The sequence below is a fragment of the Aptenodytes patagonicus genome, chromosome 11, assembly GCF_965638725.1.
Source record: "Aptenodytes patagonicus chromosome 11, bAptPat1.pri.cur, whole genome shotgun sequence".
Classification (NCBI taxonomy): Eukaryota; Metazoa; Chordata; class Aves; order Sphenisciformes; family Spheniscidae; genus Aptenodytes; species Aptenodytes patagonicus.
In genome coordinates this window covers 24450228-24470114 of record NC_134959.1, presented here as the reverse complement: position 1 = coordinate 24470114, position 19887 = coordinate 24450228, and the positions used below count along the sequence as shown (strand labels likewise).

At 61.0% G+C, this 19887-nt stretch overlaps 2 protein-coding genes across 2 annotated transcripts; both read right to left on the bottom strand.

Moving 5' to 3' along the window:
- Window positions 1-569: 569 nt before the first annotated feature.
- Window positions 570-5784, bottom strand: ADGRG3 (adhesion G protein-coupled receptor G3). Its single transcript, XM_076349076.1, has 13 exons — window positions 5739-5784; window positions 5236-5265; window positions 4991-5147; window positions 4791-4908; window positions 4090-4230; window positions 3882-4004; window positions 3759-3798; window positions 3573-3673; window positions 2945-3057; window positions 2510-2793; window positions 1860-1953; window positions 1119-1405; window positions 570-685 (listed from the first exon to the last, which is right to left on the bottom strand). The coding sequence occupies exons 1-13, from the start codon at window positions 5782-5784 to the stop codon at window positions 570-572; spliced, it is 1650 nt and encodes a 549-aa protein (XP_076205191.1).
- Window positions 5785-6667: 883 nt separating this feature from the next.
- On the bottom strand, window positions 6668-19659 carry ADGRG1 (adhesion G protein-coupled receptor G1). Its single transcript, XM_076349593.1, has 14 exons — window positions 19431-19659; window positions 13624-13711; window positions 12672-13097; window positions 12020-12143; window positions 11790-11937; window positions 11578-11706; window positions 11220-11336; window positions 10632-10677; window positions 10165-10265; window positions 9966-10081; window positions 9111-9385; window positions 8360-8471; window positions 7826-8094; window positions 6668-7356 (listed from the first exon to the last, which is right to left on the bottom strand). The coding sequence occupies exons 2-14, from the start codon at window positions 13661-13663 to the stop codon at window positions 7235-7237; spliced, it is 2025 nt and encodes a 674-aa protein (XP_076205708.1). The 5' UTR covers window positions 13664-13711; window positions 19431-19659; the 3' UTR covers window positions 6668-7234.
- Window positions 19660-19887: the final 228 nt, after the last annotated feature.

Genomic DNA, 19887 nt, shown 5'->3' with positions numbered 1-19887 from the left:
AGAGGGTGTTTTGCAGGAGAGACATACAGCAGATCCCTGCCCGAAGAGCTCGGCCCCGGTCCGTTTGGAGAGGACATATTGCAAAGAAGCTTGTGGGATTTCTCTTTTTTTGCTAATTCCCAGACCTTAACCTCCTGAGTCTGGGCTGGAGCGAGTCAGTCCTCCCACCTCCAACAGCAGGAAAACCCACCGTCAGGCTGGTCCAGCACCAAAGGCCATCTCTAGTGAAGAGGGGGATGGCTCCATCCTGGCTGGTTTGTGGGCTCCCTCCTCGCCCCCGCAAGAGCCCCTGGGGAATGAGAACGGGGCACTTCAAGACCGTGGGGGAGCTGCAGCCTGGAGGGACTTTGGCAGACGGGACCTCTCCGGAGCTCCTTGCCCAAGGCAGGCCACTAGGAATGAAAGGGCCGAAGCAAAGAGCCCTGCTAAGGTGGATCATGCCCACTGAAGGGTAAACTGAGGCATGGTAAACTGAGCCCTCGTCGTCCGTGGGGAAGCTGCATCCATCAGGATCGAAGCTTGCTCTCAGTGGGTGCACGTGCAGGCAGGGAGGGAGGTCTAGCCAGCAACTAGTCCTGGGAAACTGTGACGGTTTTGTCGTGTCTGATGATGTGGGAGAGGGAGCCAGCAGTCTCCCTCGTCTTCGGGTAGTAGAGGATGACCAGCCAGATGAATATGAAGATTCCTGCAGGGAAAGGAAGGCAGACACTCAGCAGCAGCAGCAGGAGATGGTGGGAAACATCCTGCCAGGATGCTGCCGGCACTTCCCTGCTGCTTCCAGGGCGTTCCCCCAGCTCGCCCCTGCTCCTGCAGGAGGGTCTCCCCATGCTTCAGGTGAGCTATTTGGCTGGGACATGCCCTGGTGGATAATGTCCCTGTTCCTCTGCTAAGGAATGGCTTCCTTGGAGGAAAACCACCCCCGCTGGAGTGGACATGGTTGAGAGCCATGACCAGCTCCACGCCGGTGGCTGGGACCTGCTGCCAAAGGGAAGGGCATGACAGTGCTGGGAAGATGCTGGTGCCTTGGGACCCCTGGTCAACCCACTGCCAGGCTGGCTCCTGCCTCCTCCATCTTCCCCACCCGAGCCCAGGGAGCCCAGCTTGGAGCCGGCCCTGACCTTGGAGGGAGTTGAGGATGGTGAAGAGGTAGAGCATGGGCACAGAGGAGGTGTCATGGGTGAGGAACGCCAGGACCCAGGTGGCTCCCAGCAGGCAGAAGAGCCCCACTACCACCAGGGCCACCTTCCAAGCCTTGCGGTCTCCCTGCACTGCCCCCGTGCCCTGCAGGCAGCAGCTCTTCTGGGTCACCACCCCAAAGACAGCCATGTTGAAGAGGATGATGAGGCCGAAGTAACCACAGTTGGTGATGTAGTGGACCAGGAGATATTTGGAAGTGATCCAGCACCTGAAAAGAGACAACCACAGTGCCTCCAGTGGCTCTGCTAGCCCCGGCAGCACCCATGGGAGCCTCCCCAGGGGGACATGTTTGGGGATGCAGGGACACCCTTGTGCTGGTGGGGTTTTCCAAGGCCAGGGTGAAGCAGGGGGGACAGTGGTGCAGATCCGCTGCCCTCGTGTTGCTCAGCTGGAAGGGAGCCTGGAGAAGGTCCAGGTGGACCTTGGATGTCCCTCCATGACCTGGTGGCCTGCAGGCATGACTGAGGAGGCTCGGCACAAGAGGTGGTGGTGGTGACCATGGCTGTAGCTGCTGTGTTGTAATCACAATTAAGGAAGCGGAAGCATGGCGTAAAGCCGAGCAGGATGGGCGCAACCCCCGACCGCCGCGCTCCCGGCAGGGCCGGGTTACCGCTCTCCGTGCCAAACGGCCACCTAAGCCCTGTGGGCGATGGCACACGCACAGGTGGGCTATGACCTGGTGGTCCACGGTCTGGACGCTGTATTCTCCGTAACTGCCGATGACTCCTGCCACCCCCACCACAAGAGTAGGGAAGCCTGGAAGAACAAGGGAGACATGTGGAGGAGGCCAGAAAGGCAAAGCGGCGGGCGAGGTGGTCAGCTTGGGGTCTCTGCATTCCCTGGATGTGCTGACCTCAGGGAAGATGGGGCTTAGGAACCCGCTGAGGTTGCACAAGTGCCGGGGGCACAACGGTTGCTGCTGGGACATGATGGAGAGGTGGAGAGGGAAGGACAGAGCTGGGCGGCGGGGCTCGAGGTGTCCCCCAGCCTCTCTGTGGGATCATCTGCTCTGGTGCCCTCCAAGGTGCCATGGAGGGCTGGCAATGGGGGAACAAAGACCCCCAAGGACACCACCCGCTTGATGAGCAGGAGGCTGGTCCCCAGCAGGATGGAGGGTGCCTGTGGGTGCTGCCCTGAATTTGGTGCCCTGAGCCCATATAAGACACTTCCCGGCCCTGACCATGGCATTTGGAAGAGCTGCGGGCAGGACGGGGGCTTGCTCGCTCTCTGCCCACCACTGCATCACCCCTGGTTGTAACTGTTCCACTGCCCCCCTCTCCCCCCAGCTCTCACCCAGGCTGGTGGTGCTCACCCCAGCCGACCAGGCACAGCTTCAGCAGGTAGTGGTGGATGTAGGTGCCGAGGACCTTGACGAAGAGGCGGTAGAGGTGACAGCCCTCCAATGCCATCCAGGTGAAGCAGCAGAGCAGGCAGTAGTGGGTGAGCCCCGCCAGGACCTTGCAAGTCCCTGGCTGGGTCCCACTGGAGAGCCCGCTGTTGAGCAGGAAGGCCAGGTTGAGGAGGAGCAGGCTGCCCATGAGGTTCACGTGCAGCCCCAGGTTGATGCAGAGGGTCTCCTCGGACCTGAACCTGCACCTGAGCATCCCCAGAGGGAGCAGAAAAGGCGGGGGGTCACAGCTGAGCGAGGCCCCATGCCATATTGCAGCAGGTTCATGCAGAGACACGGGAATTGCCCCACATCTCTCCCAGCCTGACGAGTCCCCAGGGAGCTGCTGGCACATCCTACCTTAAGAAGATGCAGAAGGCGATGGTGAAGATGGAGAAAGCCATGGCTACCCCACAGCCAGCAGTGGCAACAGTCATCAAGGCTTGTGCCGTGGACCTGTCCAGAGCTGGGTTCTGCCAAACATGCGCATGTTGGGTTAGACAGGCCCTGGACCAACCTAGAAAAACCCAACTGCAGCTACCAGAGCCACAGCGCTGATGATAACCCCAGTGGGCTGCTGCAGGGACCCCACGCAAGCCCCTGGTCTGTTCCCCCAGAAGGTCTTCGGGAGGAGCAGGGCAGTGGTGTCTCAGAGGAGACGCTCCCTGGGGTGGGGTGAGGGATGAGTGAAGGCTATGATGGACCACCATGAGCACCCTCCTGGGAGCCTCCACCAGGAGACGAGACCCCAAGCCTCGCTGCTCCAGAGCCTGCACTAGGCTGGAGGCCATTTCCACTCTGCACCCACTCTGCTGAGCTACTGCTGTCCTCCTGAGCTAGGGCTGGGCTTGATTTTGGGACCTGGGCTTGCCTGGGAGCAGCTATAACTGTCCCTGGGCAGCTACTCGTGCCACCCGAGGGGCCACTGAGGCAGGGCAGGCAGCGCAGCTGGGGTATGAGCAGGAGCTGCAGGGAGTGAGATTGTCACCAGGAGGAGAGTGAAGAAGGTGAGATGGTCACAGGAGCAGATTGTCCCCTTGTCCCCGAGCTGCATGACACATCCACTGCTGTTCCAGCCTCCTGCCTGCCCTGCAACAGGCACAGGGCAACGGCCGTGAGCGCCGGGCGCAGCACCCGCGCCTGGCCCCGCGCCTGGCCCTGCCAAGGACCATACCTTTGCTGGGATCCCAGAAGACGCATTGCGGGGTGATGCCCTGCAAGGGGGGAGAGCAGCGTCAGCCGACGCCACAGTGAGGGACACCAGAGGAGAGGTGAAGGCAGGGCACAGCTGACTTACATGGGGCAGCTGCCCGTGGGCGAAGGTGAGCTGCATGGGGTCCTGCAGCCCAGAGATGCTCGTCTCTCCCACCATGATGCCCACCACGGTGTCGTCCAGGACCTGCCCTGTCTGGTTGACCTCCTGCATGGGGTCAACGCTGCCTGAGCCGAGCCGGCAGGTAGCGAGTGCCAGCAGCCAGAGGGATGCCAGCAATGCCAGCTCGTACCTCGAACATGCCAAGCCGCTGGATGTTGAGGACCGTCACCACCACACGCACTGTCTGGCTGCTCAGGGACCGGAATATCTCCCTGGGGAGCTGGATTTTGCCTGCCTTCCCCTTCTCCGTTATGTTCAGCATCCTAGGGCCCTGCGGCAGCGAACAGTGGTGGGGGGCTGCTTGCTGGCAGCGTCACGTCTCTGCTTGGGACCCACCAACCTTGCTCCAGGCACAAATTCAGCCCTGCCTGGATGGGTTTTGCTCAGCAACATCAGCAGGAGCCCCAAGGGCAGAACGGGAGAACCTTATCCCCAGCACCCAGCAGCAAAGGAGCAGAGCTGGGAGCAGCTCCCAGGAGAGCCCCAAGCCACCATCACCCCATGGGACATGGTCCCCTGGGACATCCAGAGAGTGGGAGAACCTGCGGGTGAGCAGGAGACGCAAGGTCCCACACATTCCTCCTCTTCCTCCCCCTCCACCTGACTACCCTCCTGCTGCTGGGACGGCTCCTTAGGAAGGGCTCTTCCCTCCCAAGCACCATTTCACGTGACTCCTTGCCAAGGGATGCTAAAGCTGACGTGGGTCCACGATGCAGCCATGGAGCAGGGCGGAGGAAGAGCACGCCATGGCATGCCAAGCCCCGGGGCAGGGGCGGAGGAATGCTTGGAAGGCATGGGACCTTCTGAGTGAGGGAGAGGGGTGCATCTCACCTCCGTGGGGGAAAAGGTGATGAGGACATCGCGGGTGACAGCCCTGCTGACGTTCAGGAGCAGCACCTTCAGCCCAGCCAGCCTGCTGCGCAGCGCCGGCCCCGCCGACTGCAGCAGCCTGCAGGGCAGGAGGGCTGTGGGACCGGTGGATGTGGGGGGCTGAGTCCCCCAACCCCGCCATGACCACACCTGCCCGCTACCTGAGCCAGCGCTCCCGCAGGCAGGCACAAGCAGGGCTGCCGGAGCGCCCCAGCTCTGGGCAGCGCCGGGGCAAGTCAGGGCTGGGGGTCCCGTTGCCTTGCTCCTCTGACTCCACCGTGTCACAGCAGTGGTGGTGCCTGTCACCCCTCCTCAGGGCTGGGGAGGAGGGGAGCGGGGTGACCGCTGGGCACCGTGGCACCAGGCAGGCACCGGGGCGAGGGCAGGGTTGGGGGGAACCACTCACTGGCACAGCTCTCCTGTCCCCCAGCAGCATCTGGAAGAAGAGCGCATAGGGAAATGGGGGAAAAACCCCAAAATCTAGGGTCAGTCCTCCCCCCACCCACAGGGGAAGGGGGAGGCAGGAGAACGTGGCAGCTGCCAGGTTCGAAAGGAGCAGCCCTACAGTTACATGGGCTTCAAAAAGCAGCTGGACAGCCGTCAGGGCTGGTGAAGGCAAAGCCACCATGCCTGCGTTGACACCACCCAGGGTGGCTCGCAGAAGAGACCCTGGGCCGCTGGTCCCAGGTTTTAAAACAGCCCCCAGCAGCAAACCCCCCCCCCGGCTCCGCTCGCCTCTGCCAGCTCTCTGCACAGCCCAGGGGGGACACTCCCTTCTGGCCCGGCCACATTTTGGGGTGAAACCCTGCCACAGTCTTTGGGTCAACACTTTCCCATGGGAAAATGTACCCCCAAGTCCACGTATACCCTGAGCCGGGGGTGCCCACGTCCCGCTCACCCGCCACTCACCGGGCAGCACCAGGAGCAGCAGGACAATGCCCAGGAGCAGGTTCATGCTGCTTTGTGGGGTCTCCTGGCTGCCCCCGGCTATCCCACGATGCTCTGCTCCCCTTGTCCCAGCAGCTCTGCTCCTCCCCGGGCTCCCCCGGGGCTTGTGGCTGCTCCTCAGGCAACGGCTGTGTCCTCATTTCCCTTCTGCGAACCCCTCGGTTGGCAAGTGACCTGCCCCAGCTCACAGCAACGGCAATAACCGTCAGAGCCGTGTTGTTTCCCCCTTGGCCGCTTCCCCCAACTGACTCGGTGCTTTTTTTCCTTCCCCTTCTCCCTCGCGTCCTGCCAAGTCCTTGGCCGATGATCCCCACCAGCCCAGCGATGTCTCAGGGCATCCCTCTCCCAAACTGGGTACGCCGCCAGGCATCGACGCGAGCTGCCGGGGATGAAACATCCCCTTCCCGGGAAGGTCCCCCTGTCCCAGATGGGAGCTGGAGCTGGGTGGAAGGGGATGAGCTGCAAGCGGAGCATCGTCCGGAAGGGGAACTGGTGGGTTGGGAGACGTGGTGCTGCGCTTACAAGCGGCACAGCCAGGAAAGCGGTGCTCTGCGTGGCCCCGCAGCCACCGAGGGAGGCGATTCCCACCCTGCGAAACCTCCCTCTTCGGATTCCCGTCCTCCCCTGGCCTCCCTCTCCACTGGGTAGTGATGGTCTCCAGAGACTGCAGCAGCTTCCTGAGCCACAGCATCCCCCTCCATCACCCCGACCCCTACGGCACCGGGCTGCCAGTGCCCTGCCGGGAGCGCACTTACTGGTCCCAGCTCAGCAGGATCCTACAGGGTGAAACGCCGGGTCCCGCCCCAGGGATGGGACAACCCTGGCCGACGGATGGATCCCATTGGAAAGCCCACGAACACACCCAGCAGAGAGTCCTCGGCGAGCCACACTCTGAGCAGGAACAACTTTAATGGGCACAAGTCTGGTGTGCGGGCGCGCTCATTAAACTTCTACACCATCCAAAAATAGACATTCAACAAAATAACAAAAATAGATTATTTCAGCTGCTGGAGGGTGTTGCGGGGGCAGAGTTATTCTGTCTTCACTGGGGAAGGACCCTCTCAGTGACCACCAGCAAGGGCTGAAGACGGGGCCTTTCCCACCCATCATCCCTGGCCTCGGGGCACGAGAGGGGATGTCCGGAGGCACTGGGGACCCTGTCCCTGCCCCTTCCACTTTCTACAGCCCCTGCTGCCTGGGCGAGCATCCCTCCCTCCTGCCTCAAGGATGCCAAGCCGAGGGATGCGCCGCTGCCCAGCAGGATGCGGTGGATGGGAAAATTGGGGAGGGGACCGGCAGAGGCGAGGGGCTCGGGGCGGCCGGCCCCGCTGCGGGTCCCTGGGCTCCTAGCAGCCCTACGAGGTGGGTGCAGTAGCAAAGCGGACGGCGTCAGTCCTTCCTGCGGCTGTCCTCCACATGGGGAGCCCCAGCACGGCACGGTGGGGCCATTGCGGGGCTCAGCCGAGGTGGCTCTGGCTACTGTTGGGCTGCAGTTTGACACTGTCGGAGCTGCTCTGCGAGTCAGGGGACTTTCTCGCCTGCAGCACCATGGTCCAGTACCAGAGGAAGATGAGGAAACCTGGGACAGGAGGGAGGAATCATAGAATCATTTAGGTTGGAAAAGACCTTTAAGATCATCAAGTCCAGCCATTAACCTAGCACTGCCAAGTCCACCACTAAGCCATGTCCCTTAGTGCCACGTCTACATGTCTTCTAAAGACCCCCAGGGATGGTGACTCAACCACTTCCCTGGGCAGCCTGTTCCAATGCTGGACAAGCCTTTCAGTGAAGAAATTTTTCCTAATATCCAATCTAAACCTCCCCTGGCGCAACTTGAGGCCGTTTCCTCTCGTCCTCTCGCTTGTTACTTGGGAGAAGAGACCAACACCCAAAGGGAAGGAAGGGTGGGTGAACCACCTCTAAGGACCAACAGCAGTCGAGAGCAAGCCAGCCAGCCTACCGGGGACAGCTCGTACCCCATCACCACCCCATCAATACCCCATGAAAGCCCCAGTGCCCTTTGGAGGAGCCCGGCATCCCAGGCTCACCTTGGAGGGAGTTGATGATGGTGAACATGTAGAGGGAGACGAGGCGGAAGACGCCAGAGGTGAAGGAGAAGAAGACCAGCACCCAGGGGATGCCCAGCAGGATGCTCAGCCCAAAGAGGGCTAGGACGTGCTTGAGCTTGTGGCCTTTCTTGTTCTGCCGGAGGATCTCCCGGATCATGGCCCCCAGCATGACCGAGTTAAAGAGGAACACCAGGCTGAACAAACCCAGGTTCACGACATTATGGATCAGGGGGCTCGTGATCCAGCATCTGGAGAGAGGAGAAAGGGCAGAGGGTTATGCTGTGTCATCCCACAGGGACATGAATTGGAGGGGTTGGGGGAAGCACGAAGGTGTGGTGCAAACCCAGCGCCCAGCTTAGTTAAACAGGGAGGGGGAATCCCCCACCACCACCCTGCACAAAGCCCCAGAAAACCCACAGGTGGGCTAAGGAAAGCCTGTAGGACACGATGAAGGTTTAGCCAGTTGGCTTTATCTAAGACCAGGGACCAGGCAACACACTTCCCATGACTTACATGGTTGCGTTGGTGGATTTGCCACCAACGGATTCATAGACGGGAATGGAGAAGGGGCCGTAGTTTGTCCAGCTAGCCATGAAGATCAGCATCACGCAGAAGAAAGGGAGTCCTGGGTGGCAAGAACAGAGTGAGGCGGCTGCCCTAGTCCCCAGCCCTCAGTCCTCCTGGAAGGATCTGTTGCCCCTTTCTGCCTGTATAGACTACAAACCAATGTCCTCCCTCCCAAGGGGGAACTGAGGATGGAGCATGCAACAAGGACACCTGGCGTAAGCCCCGGCCTGGGAGCAAGCTGTGCTGCATCGACCCCAGCTGGGGGTCTCCCAGGGCCGCGGAATTTTAGGCCATAAAAGATCATGAGATCTTCCTACCGCGGCTTCCTGCCCAAAGCATGGCAGAGATGCGTGGGTGCTTCCTGCATCAAACCCATGTCTCTGGGCTGCCCTGGATGTTTCTTTCAGAAAGAGAGGATCCCATTACTATTTAAAGACCCCAAGCAGTGGCTCTCACATGCCTCCCTTGCTGGGTGACCCACCCTTGCTCTAGCACCAGCTTCTGCTCTCAGCCACCAAGTCTCCTCCTCCACCGAGTCTCTCAACAGAGAGACCCCTCTGCTCTCAGACATCTGCTCCCCCACAGCTACGTCTCCATCCCCATCCAGGCACCACAGATGGTGGGAAAGACCTAGCGGGGTGCCCCTCCACCCCCATTGCCCATGCCCTCAGGGCATCTCTGCCTCCCCCATGCTCACCCCAGCCCACCAGGCAGAGCTTGAGGAGGAAGTGGTCATGGTAGGCATTGAAGACTTCGATCACAAGCCGGTAGAGGTTGTAGCCCTCAATGCCCATCCAGGTGAGGCAGCTCAGGAGGGAGAAGTGCAGAAACAGCCCCCCAGCTCTGCAGACTGCCTCGCTGCTGCTGGAAGCCAAGTGCTCGGAAATGAGGAAGGTGACGTCCAGGAGGAAGATGGCACCCAGCAGGTTCATGTGGATGTGCATGCTTGTGATCTGGTCTCGCTGCTTGCTTCTGGAGAAGCGAGGAGGGGGGACACCTCACCACCGTGCCTGGCCAGCATGCTTGGTGTCCTACAACACCCCACAGCTCCACGTGGGGCAACTCACCCTTGCCAGAAGAGCCAGGAGACCCTCTGGCTGAGAGCCTAACCCCACGGGTAGGACCACCCGTTACATGTGCAAATTCAGGTCCCTGCAGCTGACCCTGCATTTCAGGTCTAGGCCATGGGGGGTAGAGAGTGACATCATTTCAGCTCTGAATCATCCAGCGACATGACTCAGGAGAAGACACTCATGTTCTCCACCGGGCCCTTGAAAAGGTCTTTGCAGGCTTCTGCTTGCCGGATCCATAACAACAACCAAGCTGATTTTCCAAAATCATTGAAAACAGCCGGCGTTTTCAAGCACCCTGCGGGAGACCTGACCAAGGGTGTGGTTTCTGGAGAGCAGAACTCTGCTTTCTTCAAGCATGGCTCCTTCATCATGCTTCTAGCCAGGACACCAACTGTGTTTGGAGAGCTTGCTCCCACCCAGGTGTAGTGGCAATGGACAGGACACAGGCGGGGAGCGTGGGGTGATCTGTCAGACCATACCTGAAGTAGAGGAAGAAGATGGTGCAAATGGATGCCAAAGCTGAGATCAGGCAGCCGATGTAGGTTATGATACTCAGGTAATCCCTGTGTATGTAGGCGATCTCCGGGGAGGATACCTGAGGAGAAGGAGGAACGAGAGATGGTGAGGAAAAAGAGCCGGTGGGAATGATGTAGAGAGCTGCGGGAAGGCGCTACCCACCATCAGCACGGCAAAGTAGGTGAGGTGGTTGCATCTGCAGTCCGTCTGGCTGTCCCCTGTTGCTGTTGCACAACCATAGCTGTCCCAGCTCCCAGAGCTGGCTGCGCAAGAGAAAGGGAGAGTGTCTGGTGAGCAGCAGGAACATCTGCTTCGGGTTTGTGGATCTTCAGGGCAAGGTGTCCATGGCAGGGGGGAGGACAAAAGTGGGGGTCCCAGTTTGTCCCATGCCAAGCATACACACTCAGACAGCACCCTCAGCACCAGGACCCATCCCTAGGGGAGGGAGAAAGCTCTTAAATTAGATATGGAGGGGAAAACCTGAAATCAACCCCATGGGAAAGGTTTACAGAGCTGGAGCGAGGAAGGGAGGTGTGGAGCGACTTTTACTCCTACCAGCAGGTCTGTGGTACCCTGCAAAAGGAGCAAAGGCAGCGCCTGGCTTCACACCCAAGTGCAGGAGCACTCACCGGTGGTGTCCTCCTGCCAGAAGACGCACAGCGGGGTCACATTCCTCTGCAATGACAAAACCATGGGCCCTGATCAGGATGGAGCTGTGGATTTGTCGCCCGGACAGCACATTTGATAGGGAAGAACATGGGGCAGGAGGCGAGACGGTCTCAGGAGACAAACCATCCCGTATCATGGGAGCAGGCTCCAGGTGGAGACCATTCTCTTGGCAGCTTGTGGAGCAGACGCTTCCTCCCAGGTCCCCTTTCTCAAACAAGGGGTTCAGCTTTGAGCAGGCGCCTGATAGGGTCATGAATGAGCCAAGGGATTGTTAACTCAAAGTGTCCCCCAGCCCTGGAGACTCTGCTGGAGGCGACATATCTGCAAAGCAGCATCTCCTGGACAGGAGCAGGCAGTGCCACCACCAGTGCACACGGTGAAGCCGTGATCACGATACAGCCCCAGAAGACGTAGCAGACCCTGTACAGGCAGGCCAAGGGCACAGACCTGCTGGATTGTGACCACTTTCTAAGCTGGCAGGGCCTGAGCCCTCCTTGCCCCTCCATTCCTGGTGGGACCAGGTTCGATGAGGCTGTTTCCCCACCTACCGGCAGCTGGTCATGGAAGAAAGTGAGGACCACTGGATCGGAGAGGTTGGCCACCACTGTGTCCACCAGGGAGATGCCGATCACCTTGTCACCCAGGACGTGGCTGCTGTTTTCATCCTGTGGGAGAAGAGGAGGCGATGGCAGCATGGGAAGGATTGCTGCTGGGCATGAAGCAGGTGAGAGTCCCCAAGAAAGAGGTCCCATGCCTCTTTCCCCGTCAAGCTTCTAGCTCATCTCTGAAGCATCTTCTCCAAGCGAGCACCAGCACCCTGGTCTGGGTGGCATCCCTGCTGCCCTGTATCACCGGAGCCCCCGGCACGGTGGGGACACCCCACCATGCCACGTGTGTGGGCGTTACCTGGAACATGGTCTGGCTATTGATGTCCATGAGGAGCACCCTGTGCTCCACCACCTCCTCCCTCTCCTTTGCTGTCACGAACAGGCTGCTCGGCAGGTCCACTGCGAACCCATGGACCTCTCCACCCTCCTGCAAGGAGAGACTTGTCAGGAGAGAGGTTGGGAGAGGTGCTGTCGGACCAAGACCACCAGGGCAGGCTGCCCAGGACCCACCTCTCTTTGGGAAGCAAAGGCCAGGTGCTGAGGAGCCCAGGTGGGCTGGACCCTCAGGACGGTTGCGTGCACGGTGGCCTTCCCAAAGGTCTGGTTCTGCCCTTCAAGCTCCACCTTGGCCAGCGTCTTCTCCAGCTCCCCGAGTTTGCTGTCGGGGAAGGGGTGCAGTAAGCAGGATGCAGCAGGCACCGCACCGACAGCAGTGGGAACAGCATAAGCCAGGAACTCACCGCCGAAGCATCTGCTGCTCTGTGGTTCCCGCGGCCGGCACCGGGGGCTGGGCGATGAGGCTGTCCAAGGCAGTGAGCTGCTCCTCCACATCTTGCTCCCAGACGGGCATGCTCTCTGGAGAGGCTGACGGGCACACAAAAGGAAACGTCGTGAGATGCATGGACAGAGCGGGCTTCCCCGTGCCCCGAACCAACCGGGCACAGTCCTGGTGGGAGCAGAAAGCAGAGGGCTTCAAGGTGACCCCAAGCTCAGGGAGCTGATGGAGACCCCAACCCAGAGGGCTTCTCCTGCTGCCAGGAGCTCGGCTCCCACCAAGGCCATCGGGACCAGGCTGGCTGAGGCTAGCTAGGTGCCTAGCAGTGCAGACGGGACCCTTGGAGACCTCTGCAAAGGCCATGATTTCCCAGGATTTTAGGGGCAAAACACTTGAAAATCTCCATCTTCATCTTTTGGGAGCCTGGGTACCAGGGGCTGCCTCTGGGCTTCTTCAAGCAAACCTATGTCCCCTTCCATCACCCTTCAGCTGTGTCTTCACATCATCACGCTGTAGCACATACTGGGACACCACCAATGCTCTGCCGATGGCTAGGGAATGGGCTGGGGATGAAACGAACACTTTATTTCATTAAAATAACGTTGAATTGCCTTTACCGGGGAAGAAGTATTCAGATGCACTGTCAAGGGAGGTGTTCTTCCCACCCTTTGAGATGCAGGACACATTGAAGATGGAGGTGCTGGTTCGTTCAGTCTTCTGACTCTCCTTCCCCCGGGTGATGCTGCTGGACAGGTCCCCACCCAGGAGGAAGCTCTGCTTCCCATACACCAGCCTCAGGGTCCTGTTGGCCTTGAACCAGTAGAGGCAGAAGCGGTACCTGCCCAAAGCCGGGGGCAAGCTGTACTTGTAGTAAGAGTTTCTTCTGTTTGGCAAAAAGGGCCTTTTTACTATCAGCGCCTGGGCCGTGTTCTCGATGGTGATGGTGGCAGGGCCATGCTCATAGATGACGGAACTGTTCTGGGTCTGGTTTCGGTCACCGCAGAAGCAGAAGTCCTCTTCCCGGTGGCCACTGGCTCCCACACCTGCATTGCACAAGCAGACGGAGATGCCGGTTCAGCCGGAGGGGCGGCCACCCCCGGCAAACTCCCCACCCCCATGGCAGCCGCTGTGCGTGGCACACTGGGCTCTCTGCCCCAGACATCCCGACCCCGTCCTGGATGGGCTGCGTGATGTCGGCCACCTCCCTGACATCCCCATGGACATGCTGGGAGGGTTTGCCGGGGAGCCAAGGCTCCTGGGGCAGCAGGACTTCCCACATCTTGGTGCCACCCTCTCCCAGGTGTCACCACCTGCGTCGGCAGAGACGGACAGAGGAGCTCTCCATCTCCAGAAGGGATGGATGGAGACCATCTCCTTACTCTGGAAAAGACCCATCCTGCCCCGGACACCCCACCAGAGGCAGCCCATGAGATGTTTCACCTCTGTGGAAGCCACAGCTGCAAACACCCCTTGGTGCCTCCCAGCCAATGTTTTGGGGCTGCCAATTATGTCCAGCAGCCCAAACCTGGCCCACCGGCCCGGGGCAGGACATGGCTGAGGACAGCCTACCTTGGAGGGGGGAGAGAAGGAGCAGGAGGAGGACCTTCATCCCGGGCAGCTCTCTGCTTTGGCTTGGCCTCCGAGGAGAAAGCAGAGCCTGGAAGGGTACAAAGGAAAGGGGCCACGTGAGTATTTAGGTACCACCCATATCATGGGGTCAGGGGATGGAGAGCAAAGGCTGTGCCAGTGGGACACCGTCCGGTGTCACGGCCAGCTCCCCAGTGCCTCTGCCACCAGGAGGAGCCACGAGCACCGGGCATCCCGCCCGGCTGTGGGCTGGAAGGATGGGGAGGCCAGTAGCCGGGTCGCCGGGCTCTCAGCACAGGGAGGGTGCCCCACCGCCCCGGCACAGGCGTCAACCGCCAACGATTCAGCGCGGGAGGGGTCCCCTCTTCCGCTCACTGCTTCACATCTCAGTTTGGGCCTTGGCTTCTTATCGTGAGTGATAGAAACAGAAGGAAACAGTGGTTTCCTAATTCGCCAGCCCTAAAACTATTTTCTCAGGTGCTTTCAGCTCCTGCAGATTAGCCGAGGAGCCAGGAATGTTGCAAACCACTCCGTTATTTCAGCCCGGCAGAAACGGGCTCTCCCGGGCTCGCGCCGGCGATGCCGACACAGCAACTATGGCTGCCAAAACCCCTTCTGCCCCTTGTGACCAGCCGGGCAACGTCCTCCGCATCCCCTTTCCCCATCCCTTCATCCTGCACTCTGCTCCACCACCCTTTTCTTTGTCTTTATATGTGGTCAGGGCTCCTGTAACCTGCACCCAGGCCAGCACCAAGCACCCTAGGGTGCTGCCACACCCACGTGCCCCACTCAGCCACAGCCTTCGCACCCGCAGCCCTTCCCATCGCACTTTCCGCCTTCCCCACACCGTGAACTGCATCTCCGGTGCTGCTGGGGTGCACCGAGCTTCACCTCCTCCTCACACTGCTGTCAGCCCAGCAACGGGTCGAGGCTGGTGGGACCCATCCTGCCAGGGTCCAGCAACCAGCGAGAGCCACCCCAGGGTGGGACAGCATCGGCAGGAGCCGCCAGACCGGCCAGCAGAGCCAAACACTTTGCCAATGCCCAAAGCCAAGCCGGCATCTGGTTTGCCACTGCTGCATCCCACTCCTGTGCCGCTCTCAAAGCACCCTCCTTGAAATGCACTGAGTGGCCAAATTCTGTTTCGTGTGCCGCAAGCAGGTGCCAGGGCACCCACCAGCATAACCTGCAAAGGCTCATGAGCTCTCCCAGGCACCCAGCGGTCGTCAGGTGGGAAGGCTGGGGGGAAAACCACTTGCTTGAAAACTTGGCGTCCCCGTTAGCAGGTTTCTCCCACCAGCACGGGTTTCTCCTGGCGGTTTCTCCGGCCGGCACGGGTCCAGGGCACATCCTGCACCGGCACAGCCCGCTCACCGTCCCTCCCCGTCTGCTTCTTGCAGCAGTTTATCACTGGAAGACAGGGGCTTCGGGTAGTTAATTAACCTGCTGCCATGGGCATAATTGAGTGTGGCACTAACGAGGTTCCCCAATGTGGGTTGGGAGGGTATGGCACAGGCATGACTTGGCAGCAGTAGCTGGATGCGGATGGGGCTGGCATCCCGGTGCCTTGCCGCACACTTGGGAATCACACACGTGTATCCAAAAAGCACGGATCCGGGGTGGCAAAATGCCGGTGGCAATGGGAAACACCTGGATCGCTTAAAAGCAACGGAGCGGCACATGAATGCCAACCATGGCGTGATGGCACAGAGCCAGTTTGCCGGGAAAGCATCCCCTCCGGGTGGGGAATGCTGAATCCCAACAAGGCTTCAGCCCATCCCACTGCGCTGGCTCCGTTGGGATTCTATTGGGGCGGTCGGAGGACAGGATCAGCCCCTTTCAGCCGTTACTCAACCGGGACCAGAAATCCCTGTGGGGATGTGGGTGGGGGAGCTGGTATTTCCCCTCCAAGCCCTATATGGTCCCGCTCGCCCCGACGCCGATTGCAGTTTCCTGAGCCAAACAATAGCAAGAGAAAATCCCCCGAAAATGGTTTTGCAGTGGGTGAACAAGGTTCCCATCCATGCTGGCGATAAGCAGCGTCGGAGGGAGGCGGATGCACCGAGCCCACGCCGGGGCTGGATCCTGCTCCGTCATCTTCCCATCCCTGGGTGGCAGTGGGGACACGCGGCATCGCCGCCCCTGGGTACCCGTGGCGATGCCGTGCGTCCCCGCTGCCACCGGGGCATCTCCCCAGTGTCACCCATCTTCAAAGCCCCGCACTATCATGGTGACCAAGCAGAGACCCCCTTTGGCAGGATGGCTTTACCCGCTGCCCCAGCCAGAGCCTGGGGGCTGAGTTCCTCCAAGAACAATAACGCATAGAAAAACTCCTGGTTTGGCCCCAAAATCAGCCAGAAGATGTAAAAAGAGGTGGCAGGGACACCGCCGACGCTATGCAGTCTGGACCAGGCTCCCTCACCACCGGCACGGAGGGAGGCTCAGCCCTGGGCATTACATTGTATCCTCCCACTAAAAGAACATGCTGATCTCAGAAAGAAAAGCCAAGGAATAATATTGCGGCCTCTAAACCTGGAGGCAAATGGGAAAAAAAACTAAATCACAAAAAAAAAAAGCCTGGACTTTATTACCACCTTACTGCTCTCTGGGTGACTTGGCAGCAGGTATTTAAGCTTTCGGAGGTGGCACGTGGCTTTTGGACGTGACGTTTTTCCCGAGGAGGAGGGAAGATGCTCTGACGCCTCAAACAAACACCGGAAACGGGGAGATCCAGGGGCTTTTATCTCTGTTTTCCTTCCAGGTCCGTTAGAAAAATACGCCGATGCTCTGTTCCTCGAGATGCTAACGAGCCCACAGCTCATCACCCGCAGCCTGTTACCCAGGCAAGAACATGGGAACCGGATGGGGAAACTGAGGCACGGAGAGGCAATCCAGGACGGGCTCCCCAAGATGCAGAAGAGCTTTGCACATCCAGCCTCCATCGTAGGGACCGCAGACGATGTGCCCGGAGCTGGAGCTGCCCGAGGAGGCAGGTACCCCGGTGGGGACCCCCCCGCGGAGGGGATGCTCCAGCATCGGTCACCCGGGTGTTTCACAAAGTGCCCTTGTCCTTGGCCAGCGGCCCGTGCGCACACGGGCCAGCCCGCACGTTATTCACGGCATCGGCATGCGAGCCTTTCCCGTCACCGGTGGGCGGCAGGGTCCGACCCGGCGCGTTTGTGAATGCCCGAGGAGCTGAGCGGCAGCTGCACAATGCCGGCAGCCCGGCTGTGCCAAGCCTGTGTCGCAGGATCGGCTTTTCCTGGGCCGTGGGGTTGCACGCAACACCCAGCACCCGTGAGCTGAGTTTTGCCAACAGGACAAAACCAGACCCAATAAAGATTCCCACGGGAGCGGCACAGCTCCCTGCCAGATCCGTCCTTCACCAGCCGCTGGCAACCATCCCTTCCCAAGCAGGCGTGGGGAGAGCCGAGAGGAGGCTGGCACAGGCAGACCGCTGGTATCTGAGGCTCTCGAGATAGAGCTTTTGCTTAAAGCTGGATCGTAACGTTCAAAATTTTAAAAAAATCCATTTCCTAAAAACCACCACAGACAGAAATATCGCAGCAAACTAAATCAGCGCTTCCTCCAGCGCCTGGGCAACACGGCACCCGGCTCGGTGGCATGCAAAGCCTGTGGCTTCAGCAGGGGCTGCAAATGGTCGCAAAGGACCAGGTACACCTGCGGCAAATTCAGGGCTGCCATGAAACGGGAACAAAGCGGTGCAGGTTGTCCTCCCCGGCCCCCCACGCCACATCACCGGCCTCGGGGGGTACAGACAGCTGTCCTTACAGCACGCTCCCACTGCTCAGCCTTCTTCGGGAGAAACCCCTTGGCCTCCTCCTGTGGGTCAGCTTGTACCTTCCCTCCACCCAAACCACCCCCCTGGGTTTTAAATGGCTTCCAAAACACCCCGTCCCCTCCCAGGTCTTGTCTCCCTCTGCGTGAGCAAGGTCCCCATCGTCTGCCCGCACTGTGGGTGCCGGGGAAGGGAGGTACAGGGCAGTGCAGAGCAGCCCAAGGACCACCCCAAATTGGGCTCCCAGGCATTTGGGGTTTGGCATGGGAAGCAGCCAACCTGGAGCCCAGCAAGGGTGAACCTGATCCAGGCAGGCTTTCCCGGCTGCAGAAAAGCCAAGCACAGCCGGGGCGAAGGCTGCAGCACCCGAGGAGCCAGGTAAGAGGCCATGCCCACCACCCCCACCCCCCCCGGATCCCTGCCAAACCCCAGCTGTCAGTGAGCTGACGGGAAAGGAGTTGGGGGGTCAGAGCCCTCCTGAAAAACAAGCGCTGGCAGGCTGCCGCCCAGCTAGTACCACGCAGGCACTGGCACGCTGGGAGCCACCCGGCCCGCTGTCTGCAAACCCCGCAGCACTGCGTCCCTCCGACACCCACGGGTGCCAGTGCAAGGTGCAGGGACAGCCAGCCCCGGAGGTCCCCGTCCCAGCAGCATGCAGTTGCTTGCAAACCTGTTGCTCTGCGAATAGCAGCCCCCGGGTCGCAGGATTAAGAGCTGGACTGCAACCAAGTGTGCAGCATTTTTAGGCCTTGGCTTAATTTACGTGGGAGCTGCAAATCCAGTAAGGGGCACGGCAAAACCCACCATGGCTGCGGTCCTGGGCTTAAAGGATTTGCCCCCCCCACATCTCCGAAACACTCCTGGCTCCCCGCTGGCGGTGGAGCTTGGAGGGGGGTTACTGCAGCCCTCAGACTGTGAAATGAGTTTTGGCTGCCTTCCCTCCTCAACAGCCATTCGGACTTGCTGCCAGGAGGTTATTCCAGGAGACTTCATTTCAATTCTCCAGCTGGCCTCGCTGGGTTTTGCTGGTCCCTCTGGAGGGGTAGTTCAGGCAGCTTGCGGGCAGGGAGCACACAGAGCATCCCGCATCCCGCAGCGGCGTGCCAGGACCGGCAGCAGCAAGCTGAGATGTTGCAGGAGGAATCGCCCCAACAGGCATTTTAGGGGAGGGAGATCACCCTGTCGAGACACGCCGGCAGTCCCACGGGGATGCTGCGCCCTCCGTCAGGAGGGAGGAGGAGGAACGGGGCGCGCTGGTGGTTCTCCCAGGGTGGGAAGCGGTGGCCACACACAGGGCCCGGCCCGGCGGCGGGGGCTTCGTGGGGCTCAGCTGTGCCACTGGCAGCAGCCGGGAGCAGCTGGTCCTGGGCGGCTCATGGGGCTTTGTGGCTCCGCGGCCCAAGAGTTCAGCCTGGCTCCAGGGCAGGGGCGAGGGGCGGCGGGGCAGGCGAGGGTGAGCCCCATTTAGCAAGGGTGTTCACCAGACAACTCGCACCTTGGCCACGAGCGGAGACGCCTGGTCCCTGCCCAGACGGAGGCATCGCACCCACCGCTCGGGTGCAGGGAGGCAAAATGTCCCCGTACCTCCCGGAGCAGGGTGCATCCCAAAGCCCCCCATGGAACACCCTTTAGCTCCATCCAGACAGGCCGCTCCCTGCCCCGCCAGCCAACGGAGCACCCCAGGGTGCTGCCCAGTGGCGCCAGTCCCAGCGACGCAGAGCCCCGGTGACCTCCCAGTCCTGCTGGGCTGGCCCCAGGGGGTGACGGATGCCCACCCCACCCGCCCCCGCACCCAGTGGGCGCCTCCTGCCCCCGCCGCCTCCCCGCCCGCACCGAGGACCCCGCAACATCCCCGCCCAGTATCCCCAGTAAGGACGTGCCAGGCAGCGCCCCTTACCGTGGCCTTCGGGACCCCGAAAACAAGCACCGGACCCCTTCGCTCTTCCTCCCTCCCCCGCCCGGCTCAGCCGCTCCCCGCCGCCCCCGATACCTGTGCCCGGGTCGGCTGGGCGCGCTGCCTCGGCTCGGCTCGGCTCGGCTCGGCTGGGCTCGGCTGGGCTGGGCTCGGCTCGGCTCGGCTGGGCTCGGCTCGGCTCGACTGGGCTCGGCTCGGCTCGGCTCGGCTCGGCCCGGTCCGCCCCCGCTCGGCACCTTGCAGCCCAGCCCGGCTCGGCTCGGCTGGGCTCGGCGCGGTGCAGCAGGACAGACGGGCCCGCCCCGCCCCGTCCCCCCGGGCAGGCGGTGACTCAGCGGGGCGGGACCGGGACGGGTCGCGCCGCACCGACCCCTCCGAGACCCCCCGGGATCGCTGCGGGGGCCGCGGGGCCACCAACCCTCGGTCACGGCACCTGCTCGGCTCTGCCCAGCCCAGCCCGGCTCAGCTCGGCTCGGACTGGCTTTGCCTGAGAGCACCGGGCTGGGAGCACCGGACTGCATCACCCCGCCCG

Bases quoted from the DNA above. Each gene is read 5' to 3' on its own strand.
- ADGRG3 (XM_076349076.1), bottom strand. From the start codon at position 5,784: ATGAACCTGCTCCTGGGCATTGTCCTGCTGCTCCTGGTGCTGCCCG. The intron at 1,954-2,509 runs GTGAGCACCACC...TTGTTCTTCCAG, and splicing joins GCTGTGCCTGGTCGGCTGGG to GCTTCCCTACTCTTGTGGTG. The intron at 1,406-1,859 runs GTGCGTGTGCCA...GTCTCTTTTCAG, and splicing joins CACCAGGTCATAGCCCACCT to GTGCTGGATCACTTCCAAAT.
- ADGRG1 (XM_076349593.1), bottom strand. From the start codon at position 13,663: ATGAAGGTCCTCCTCCTGCTCCTTCTCTCCCCCCTCCAAG. The intron at 10,266-10,631 runs GTGAGTGCTCCT...TCTCTTGCGCAG, and splicing joins CTGGCAGGAGGACACCACCG to CCAGCTCTGGGAGCTGGGAC. The intron at 10,082-10,164 runs GTGGGTAGCGCC...CCTTCTCCTCAG, and splicing joins CCTACTTTGCCGTGCTGATG to GTATCCTCCCCGGAGATCGC.